This window comes from Grampus griseus, assembly GCF_964374135.1.
Source record: "Grampus griseus genome assembly, chromosome: 15".
NCBI lineage: Eukaryota > Metazoa > Chordata > Mammalia > Artiodactyla > Delphinidae > Grampus > Grampus griseus.
This window is the reverse complement of record NC_139009.1, coordinates 20,679,184-20,689,356: the sequence shown is the minus strand read 5'-3', so window position 1 is coordinate 20,689,356 and position 10,173 is coordinate 20,679,184. Positions and strand designations below refer to the sequence as shown.

At 48.2% G+C, this 10,173-nt stretch overlaps 1 protein-coding gene across 1 annotated transcript; it reads right to left on the bottom strand.

Annotated features, from left to right (window-relative positions):
* Positions 1–593: 593 nt before the first annotated feature.
* On the bottom strand, positions 594–3,817 carry TCF23 (transcription factor 23; the record flags this gene model as incomplete). The annotated part of the gene is made up of 3 exons (XM_082672110.1): positions 594–773; positions 2,647–2,889; positions 3,596–3,817. The coding sequence occupies 3 exons, from the start codon at positions 3,815–3,817 to the stop codon at positions 594–596; spliced, it is 645 nt and encodes a 214-aa protein (XP_082528236.1).
* Positions 3,818–10,173: the final 6,356 nt, after the last annotated feature.

The following is a 10,173-nucleotide window of genomic DNA, read 5'->3' as shown; positions in this document are numbered from 1 at the left end:
AGACCGTAATGCAGATACAAAATTCCTGAATTCCTGATGTTGGGTAAGCATCTTGCAGTGCAATAACAAAGTATGTTCCCTTCTTCAGTTTCCTCTCTACCTATGCGACCCCGGCCCAGCTCTGTTCACACGCACAGCTGCCGAGAGCCTGTCTGGCCCCTGGCTTTCCCATCAGCACCTGAAGCTGCTGCCAGCCTCAGCCGCTACCTCTGTGCGTGTGCAGCAGTGTCTGTCTTCTTGCAATCTCCAGAGGCTTTGTGGGAACCTTAGGGGAGAAAAGCAAGGGACGGAGCCCTAACTCAACTTCCAACTCAGTCAGACCCTTTCCTTGCCCACTACCCTGTAACTGCCACAAGGGAGCCACTGGGGCATCACCCGTGGGGGACGAGATGAGGATCTGCTCCCCGGTCCTCCTGAGTACTCTCTGTCACAGAGCTGGCCACTGCTGTGCCTGGTCTGTGTGCTGGAACCTGGGAGTGGAGCCTGAACCAGATCGATGGGTGAGAGGCAGAATGAAGACAGGCAGGGCCTGGCAGAGAATCCAGGTCCCTAAGCTTGAGTCACAGTCCAGGAGAAAAGGGCGACCGTGATGATCACTTGTCACCAGGTGCCGGTGAGAGCGGCCTGGCGAGAAGAAGAGCGTCTGCCTCTCCAGAGACTTGGGTCCCGGTCTCTGCCTCCTTTGTTCTTTGGCCCGAGGTGACGGCTGTGGTGGAGTCAAGGCCAGAGCACCCCAGGCCTCCGGCGTAGAGACGCGATCGCATCGGCCACTTCTGCAAGACATGGGGAAGGGATGAGGGTCATGCTCACTACCACAGCCCTCGTAGCCCTCGGCACCCCAGACCGGGCCTTCCCTAGCCTCCCTCCTCGAGACCCGTCCCCCCGACTGCTCCGACGACAGCGGTCCCAGGCTCACCACCACTCATGGCCTCACAAATTCTCCTGACCACCTGAGCCTGGCCGAGAGGCACAGGAGGAGCCGTCTGAGAAAAGCAAGGGCCCCGAGAGGAGCCCCGGATGGTGGGGAGGGAGGCGGGCGGCAGAGCTGACAGCAGCCAGGGCCTGGGCAGTGGGGAGGGCAGCAGCGTGGGGCAAGGACAGGCTCCTCCTGACACTGAACAGTCCTGACCCTTTCTCTTGCCCAGTCCCGGCCGGGCCCAAGTGCCTGTGGCCCGAGATGTCAGTGCTGCCCCCTCCCCCTAAGCAGGGGACCTCCCAGGATTGTCCATCCTTCCAGCAGGAACGCGGCCAGTCCCAGAAAAGGCCAGGTTGACTTGGCTCTGAGGTCTGCCCTCCACCTGACAGCCCCCCACTTGGGGGCTGAGGGCCACTGCTGCTGGCCAGCCAACCCACCCCACCCAGCTGCCAGAGTGCTAGACGTAGCCGGGCTCTCAGCTGTTCATTCTTCAACGTATTTATGCATCTCCTGCTTCCTGCGAGGCTCTCACCTTGGCCGCCGTCTTACAGCTAAGTAAGCAACTGTGCCACCCGGGGACACTGCACCAGGGGCCACCATTGGCATTTCAGAGTTGCCCCATCTGAACTGTCTCAAATTCTTGCATTTTAGTTGTATTTATATGAAAGAAGAATATCTTAAGTTTCAAGACATTTCAGAACTAGGATGTTGAAGGAAGAGAGATGGTGAAAATTATCCTCCATAGAAATAAAGTTGCTGTCCTCAGAGGGCAAAGACGACCCTTTATAACAGCTACACTCCCAGTCAGCAGCTTACAGTGTGCTCTACCCCACCCCCGGGGCCTGCTTAGTGGCTATGAGCCCGGGGCCTGAACTGCATTCAGCCACTTAACCTACCTAAGCTTCAGTTTCCTCATCTGTAAAGTAATCTTCATGTGGTTCTTTTTCTTTTTTTTTTTAATTTTCTTTTTTTTAATCCTCATTTGGTTCTTGTGCGGATTAAAAGATAAAAATGCACTAAAGCATTTAGTCTAGCTCTGGGCATAACTTTAGCCCCCAGGTAATGTTAGCTGTTATTGCGATGATGATTACTGTTAATCATACTTCTCCTTCATGATCTCATTTCATACGCTGGAAGCAAAGTCAGACTCATGTTATCTTCCCTTTCCGTATAATAAACTGAGGTTCAGGAAAGGTAGGTGACAGTGTGGTAAGTGATGCAGGCAGGAAGCCCTCCTTCCCCCTTTCCCAGCCCCTGCCACGCCCCCACCCAGCTTGGTTACTTCTAGAGTGATGCTTTCTTAGAGCTTTGTTCTCCAAAGGGGGCTCCCTCCTGAGACAGAAGTCCAAAGGACACCAAGGCACTGTACAGTGGCATAGTGCCCCTCGGAATCTAGGAATCTCCTAGGTGTGACTTCTTTCCCAGACCCCAGCCCTGGAAACTACTCCCTTTTCTCCTCTACCACTAAGTGCCCCGGAGTCTTGGGGCCTCTCAGAATTTCCCTCCCCTTGGAGGAACCATATTCTCATGAAGTCATTTCCAATCATCACTCCCACTGCACCCCATGAGAAACATTGTCATTCCAGTCCCAAGAGCCAGCCTCAGCTCCTCTTCCCATGAGAGAGCAGGAAGCAGCCGGCCCCAGCGTCAGCTCTGCCGAGGGCAGGGGGACAAGTCCGGTATCCCCCATCCCAAACCCCCTTCCCCAAGGCCCCGGGCCCGCGACCTACCTTGAGAGGGTGCAAGTAGCGGAGTCCACGCAGGAAGGGCGGCCAGGCGGGGCCGGGCGTCTCATGGCCAAGTGTGCGGGTGAGGTGGGCTATGTAGCTGGTGGCCAGCACCAGCACGTCCAGCTTGGACAGCTTGGTGTCGGGCGGCACGGCAGGCAGAGTGGCCTGCAGGGCCAGGAAGGCCTGGCGCAGGGTCCTCACCCGGCTCCGCTCCCGAGCGGCGTTCTCAGGGCTGGCCTCACTCTGCACAGAGGACCCCAGGTGAGTGGGGCTGACCGGACGCCCATTGCCCCTGGTTGCTAAGAGCATCCTAGGGCAAGGTCTCCTGCCAGAGTAGTAGCATGCCAAACGACAGGGACCCCAGGGCCTCGTCCCCTCTTAGTCTGCTCTCAGCCCGGCCCCGCTTTACGGCAGAGGAAATGGAGAGAAGACCTCATCTGGGCTCAGAACTGAGTCCTGTACTCTTTCCCACCCTCCACTGTGCCTCCCCCTGGCCCTTGCCGCATCCACACCTAAGTCTGAATCCTGCTTATCAGGGTGCCCTGGGCCCACAGGGAGCACACGGTCCTGCCCTGCTCTGTAGGGCTGACCCTAGGCCCAGCCAGGTCCTGAGACGTAGAGGCAACTGTGGTAAAGAGGAAGGGACACCAAAGCGTGCTGGCCCTGTCGCTGACTGCTGCTCTGGGACCTTGGGAAACATGTCACTTCTCCGGGCCTCAGTTTCCTTGAGACAAGTGAGTTGGGCCAGCTCTCTGAGCCATGCTCTGGTTAAGACCGGCTCTGATTTCCCCAACCGCCCAAGCATGGAGCCTTGGAGCGGAAGTTGGCCAATGTCCCCTTTCTTGGGCAGGACAGTAACCATGAGTGAGGCTCTGCCATCACAGGTGACGTCGCAGCCCCTCCCATGCCTGCCTCTCCCAGCTACCTCTTCAGGTCCTGGCTTTCTTACCCGGCCACGAGCCAGCCTCCTGGCGCCGGCCCCTCGAGGGCTTGGGGCAGCTCTGCTCCATCTTGGGTTGCTCCAGCTGGTCTCTTCCCACAGGTCCTGCCTTGTCCTGCTCAGACGGCTCCTCTTCCTGTCAGTGTCTGCCAGCGACCTCGGTGTGGCCTTGGCCGGGCTCTTCCCTACTCCTGGCATGGCCAGTGCCACTCTGGCCTCTCTCTGTGACATGCCACACCCCTGAGGTATGATGCTGCAGCCCCCAGGACCGGAACACAGGGCCTGAGGCAGCCCTTAGGCTCACGCTAGCGGGGCAGGCTGGTCATCCAGACAGCGACGGCTATATCTGAGGAAGCAAGCGCCAACTCAGTCCTGCTCCACTCCTTGCTCTGGGAAAACCGCCCACCCGGCACAGCCCCCGCGAAAAGCCTCCTGACTGCCTCCCAACCGGCTGAGGGCGGGGGTGCTGGATGCGGGGAGTGGCCAGGCCCTGGGAGGAGGCCCCTGCTGTAGAGGGCAGGAGGACGGTGGGAAGGGAGCTCCTTTCCCGGATCCCAGCCTGACCCTGACTGTGGTCCTGGGATAGACCTGCAGCTTCCGCTTTGGGGCTTAAGTCCATGGAAGAGCCCTGAACTCCCTTCCCTGTGCCAGAAACCTGGCTGTGCTCATCCCTGAAAGGACCTTTCCTCCCCTTGCCAGTGAAAACGACCTTCCAGCCAGAGGGCGCTACTCCCCATACCCCAGACATGCCTCTTATTTCCACCTCAGTGCTTTTACTTTTCCCTTTTTGTCCGCCTGGAATACCTCCCTCCAGCTGTGCTCCGGGAAAAGCTGCCCATCCTTTGGGTTATGTCCAAAGGATTTGTGAGGATTTCTTCCAACCCCACAGAACCCAGAGCCCACGTCTCCCTGTTTTATTGGTACCCCATTCTATGCACAACCACACCCTGGCTAGCTTCCTAAGAGTTCAGTGTTCTAGATCAGTACATGCCAAGCACTGTGCTAAGTACTTTACATGTATTATCTTATTTCTCAGATCAACGTCTTAAGAAAAAAAGACTGTCACATCATCATTTTGCAGATGGGAACGCTGAGGTATCAGGAGGTGAAATAACTTGCCTGGTGCCAAACATCTAGTAAGTGATGGTGGTGGACGAAAGCCCAGGCAGTCAGTGAGACATGGAAGGCTGCTCCTCACCCTACACCGTTCTGCCTCGGGTGGGTTACTCACATGTCTTTTCCCTTGCTAGGCGCAAGGTCTTTGAAGGCAAGGACCAGGATGTTTACTGAGCTGCATGAGATCCTCCATTCCGCTAGTTAGGAGGAGGCAGGCTGAAGGAATAGCAAGCCTGCCACAGTCGGCCCTGCCTGCCCTCAGGTTACCACCCCTGCCTGCAGCAGAGTCATTGCACATCCCTTATCCCCCAATCTTGAACTCCAGAGGAGACAAAATAAGTAAAGGGAAAGTGCAGAGAGGACAGAGGAACAAAGGTGGATGTACAGAGACAGACATTCAGCCAACCAGAGAGAAAGGAAAACAGAAGAGAAGTAAAATTCACTTGAATGTCCATCGATAAGGAAGGGATTAAATAGATTGTGCTATATCCATTCTGTGGAATGATATGCAGTAATAAGAAGAAGCAGACATCTATATAGTGACATGGGAAAACTCTCCAAGATGCACAGTGAAGTGAAAAAACCTAGTTGTAGGTCACTATGTATAATAAGATCCCAGCCAGGATTTTAAAAGAAGACACTAAAAAACAAAAGCTATAAGTATCAAGGTTTAGGGACTTCCCTGGCGGACTCCCTTCTGCCAGTCCTCCCTTCCAGTTTAGGACTCTGCCATTGACTGCAGGGGCACAGTTTTGATCCCTGGCTGGGGAACTAAAATCCCGCATGCCTCATGGCGTGGCCAAAAAAAAAAAAAAAAAAAAAGTATAAAGGTTTTTGTGCTTATGTGAATATATAGAAAGGAGACTGAAAAGATGCACACTGAGTTACTTTTTTTTTTTTTTTTTTTAAACTCCAGATGCAGAGAGTTCGGTGCACACTGTCATTTTTGGTCCATGCAGGGCCTCTTGTTAGCCTTCCTCTCTCCCTCCTTCCCCCCCCGCTTTCATCTGTTCCCTTTTATCCTATTCCCTATCATAGACAGCCATTCCAAACTGTTTAATGTATATTCTTTCGTTTAATGTCTACTTTTTGTGGTGGTTTTAAACTATGTACACAAATTCTTTGACACTCCTCCCTTCAAAAGGTGGAGCATACCAGATGGTTTCGCAGGCAAATTCTATCAAACATTTAGAGAAGAGTTAACACCTATCCTTCTCAAACTCTTCCAAAATATAGCAGAGGGAGGAACACTCCAAAATTCATTCTATGAGGCCACCATCACCCTGATACCAAAACCAGACAAGGATGTCACAAAGAAAGAAAACTACAGGCCAATATCTCTGACGAACATAGATGCAAAAATCCTCAACAAAATACTAGCAAACAGAATCCAACAGCACATTAAAAGGATCATACACCATGATCAAGTGGGGTTTATCCCAGGAATGCAAGGATTCTTCAATATATGCAAATCAATCAATGTGATAAACCAGATTAACAAACTGAAGGAGAAAAACCATATGATCATCTCAATAGATGCGGAAAAAGCTTTTGACAAAATTCAACACCCATTTATGATAAAAACCCTCCAGAAAGTAGGCACAGAGGGAACTTACCTCAACATAATAAAGGCCATATATGACAAACCCACAGCCAACATCGTTCTCAATGGTGGAAAACTGAAACCATTTTCTCTAAGATCAGGAACAAAACAAGGTTGTCCACTCTCACCACTATTATTCAACATGGTTTTGGAAGTTTTAGCCACAGCAATCAGAGAAGAAAAAGAAATAAAATGAATCCAAATCGGAAAAGAAGTAGTAAAGCTGTCACTGTTTGCAGATGACATGATACTCTACATAGAGAATCCTAAAGATGCTACCAGAAAACTACTAGAACTAATCAATGAATTTGGTAAAGTAGCAGGATACAAAATTAATGCACAGAAATCTCTTGCATTCCTATACACTAATGATGAAAAATCTGAAAGAGAAATTAAGGAAACACTTCCATTTACCATTGCAACAAAAAGAATAAAATACCTAGGAATGGACCTACCTAAGGAGACAAAAGACCTGTATGCAGGAAACTATACACAGATGAAAGAAATTAAAGATGATACAAACAGATGCAGAGATATACCATGCTCTTGGATTGGAAGAATCAACATTGTGAAAATGACTATGCTACCCATAGTAGCATATTCAGTGCAACTACAGATTCAGTGCAATCCCTATCAAACTACTAATGGCATTTTTCACAGAACTAGAACAAAAAAATTTCACAATTTGTATGGAAACACAAAAGACCCCGAATAGCCAAAGCAGTTTTGAGGGAAAAAATCGGAGCAGGAGGAATCAGGCTCCAGACTTCAGACTATACTACAAAGCTACAGTAATCAAGACAGAATGGTACTGGCACAAAAACAGAATTATAGACCAATGGAACAGGATAGAAAGCCCAGAGATAAACCCACACACATATGGTCACCTTATTTTTGATAAGGAGGCAAGAATATACAATGGAGAAAAAGACAGCCTCTTCAATAAGTGATGCTGGGAAAACTGGACAGTTACATGTAAAAGAATGAAATTAGAACACTCCCTAATACCATACACAAAAATAAACTCAAAATGGATTAAAGACCTAAATGTGAGGCCAGACACTATAAAACTCTTAGAGGAAAACATAGGCAGAACACTCTATGACATAAATCACCGCAAGATCCTTTTTGACCCACCTCCTAGAGAAATGGAAATAAAAACAAAAATAAACAAATGGGACCTAATGAAACTTAAAAGCTTTTGCACAGCAAAGGAAACCATAAAAAAGACAAAAAGACACCCCTCAGAATGGGAGAAAATATTTGCAAATGAAGCAACTGACAAAGGATTAATCTCCAAGATATACAAGCAGCTCATGCAGCTCAATATCAAAAAAACAAACAACCCAATCCAAAAATGGGCAGAAGACCTAAATAGACATTTCTCCAAAGAAGATATACAGATTGCCAACAAACACATGAAGGGATGCTCAACATCACTAATCATTAGAGGAATGTAAATCAAAATTACAATGAGGTATCACCTCACACCTGTCAGAATGGCCATCATCCAAAAATTTACAAACAATGAATGCTGGAGAGGGTGTGGAGAAAAGGGAACACTCTTGCACTGTTGGTGGGAATGTAAATTGATAGAGCCACTATGGAGAACAGTATGGAGGTTCCTTAAAAAACTAAAAATAGAACTACCATATGACCCAGCAATCCCACTACTAGGCATATACCCTGAGAAAACCATAATTCAAAAAGAGTCATGTACCACAATGTTCATTGCAGCTCTATTTACAATAGCCAGGACATGGAAGCAACCTAAGTGTCCATCGATAGATGAATGGATAAAGAAGATGTGGCACATATATACAGTGCAATATTACTCAGCCATAAAAAGAAACGAAATTGAGTTATTTGTAGTCAGGTGGATGGACCTAGAGTCTGTCATGCAGAATGAAGTAAGTCAGAAAGAGAAAAACAAATACAGTATGCTAACACATATATATGGAATCTAAAAAAAAGAAAAAAGAAAAATTGAAGAACCTAGGGGCAGGACAGGAATAAAGACGCAGACGTAGAGAATGGATTTGAGGGCACAGGGAGGGGGAAGGGTAAGCTGGGACGAAGTGAGAGAGTGGCATGGACATATATACACTACCAAATGTAAAATATATAGCTAGTGGGAAGCAGCTGCATAGCACAGGGAGATCAGCTCGGTGCTTTGTGACCACTTTGGTGAGTGGGATAGGGAGGGTGGGAGGGAGACGCAAGAGGGAGGACATATGGGGATATATGTATACGTATAGCTGATTCACTTTGTTATAAAGCAGAAACTAACACCATTGTAAAGCAATTATACCCCAATAAAAATAAAAAAAAAAAAAAGGTGGAGCATAATCCTCCTCCCCGTGAGTGTGGGCTGGACGTAGGGACTTGCTTCTAACAGGTAGCATGCGGCAGAAATGTCAGTGCGTTACTTGAGAAGCTAGGTTATAAAAGACACTGCAGCTTCCTCCTTGCTCTCTCTGGGATCTCTCCCTCTGGGGGAAGCCAGCTGCTAAGTCATGAAGATACTCAAGTAGCCCTGAGGAGAGGCGCAAGTGGTGAGGAACTCAAGCTTATCAACCACACCAGCACTAACTAGCAACCATGTGTGTATGTGTACCACCTCAAAAACGGACCTTCCAGCAGCAGTTCAGCCTTTAGATGACTGCAGTCCTGACCAACAGTTTGCGTGCAACCCATGAGAGGCCCTGAGCCAGAGTCACCCAGCTAAGCTGCTATAACCTGTAGAATTCCTGACCCACAGAAGCCATGTGAGAAAATACATGCTGATTGCTGTTTAAGTTTGGGTGTAATCTGGTAAGCAGCCATAGATAACTAATGCAATGCATGTCGTTGAACCATGTGCATTGTTGCGTGAATGGATTTAAAAATCATTAAAATGATAATGCATTTATATTGCAAATATATAATACAATACTACTTATGTCTCAGATCACATTGTTACTTCTTCCATTCCATCCTATGTTTTTAAGCCCTTTGCTTCTAATTTGCTGCAGGATACTCCACAGTGTGCACCCGTCACATTTTGACCACCCAGAGCCCCAGGGATGGACAACCAGATTGTTTCCAACGCCTTATCGCCCCAAACAATGCTGTCACGAATACCATCGCATATCTCCTTATGGATTCATGTCAGATTTTTTTAAAACACATGTCCAGGAGCAGAATGCTGGGTACTCCCAGAGTGCCATCCAGAATGGCCACAGTGTCTGCACGTCCAGCAGCACTGCATGTGCCCTAGAGCCCCACATCTTCACCACTACCTAGTGTTAACCAGATTCCTAGTTTTATGGTTGAATAGCTGTAAAGGGCCATCTTATTTATAAGGGCTGTTTTAAATGGTCCTTATCTGACAACTGATGAATTCGAGCATCCCTTGTGTACGGAGCTTGGTAGAGATTCTGTTGTTTTCTCCATATTGGGATACTGTTTTCCCAACATCATCTATGAAACAGTGCCTCCTCTCCCTGTTTTGTTGCAGCTCCCACTTTACCACATACTAAGTTCCCGTATTTATATATAGGTCATTTTCTGAGCTCTCTGCTGTGTTCTACTGATCTTTTTGTCTGTGTTTGAGCCAACATCACACTGCTTTATTATTATGACTCTGTAGCATGTCTTAATACTTGGTGAGATAAAACTCCTCTCTTAAAGCTTTATTTTTCCAAGGTTGACTTAGTTATTTCTGGACCCTTATTTTTCTATATAGATTTTAGAGAAAGTTTGCTGAGTTTCTAAAAAATTCAACTGAAATTCTGCTTGGGATTTCATTGAATCTATGGGTTAATTTGTGGAGGATTGCCGTTTTTATACTTTGAAGTCAATCCTTCCAAAAACGTGAAATACCTCT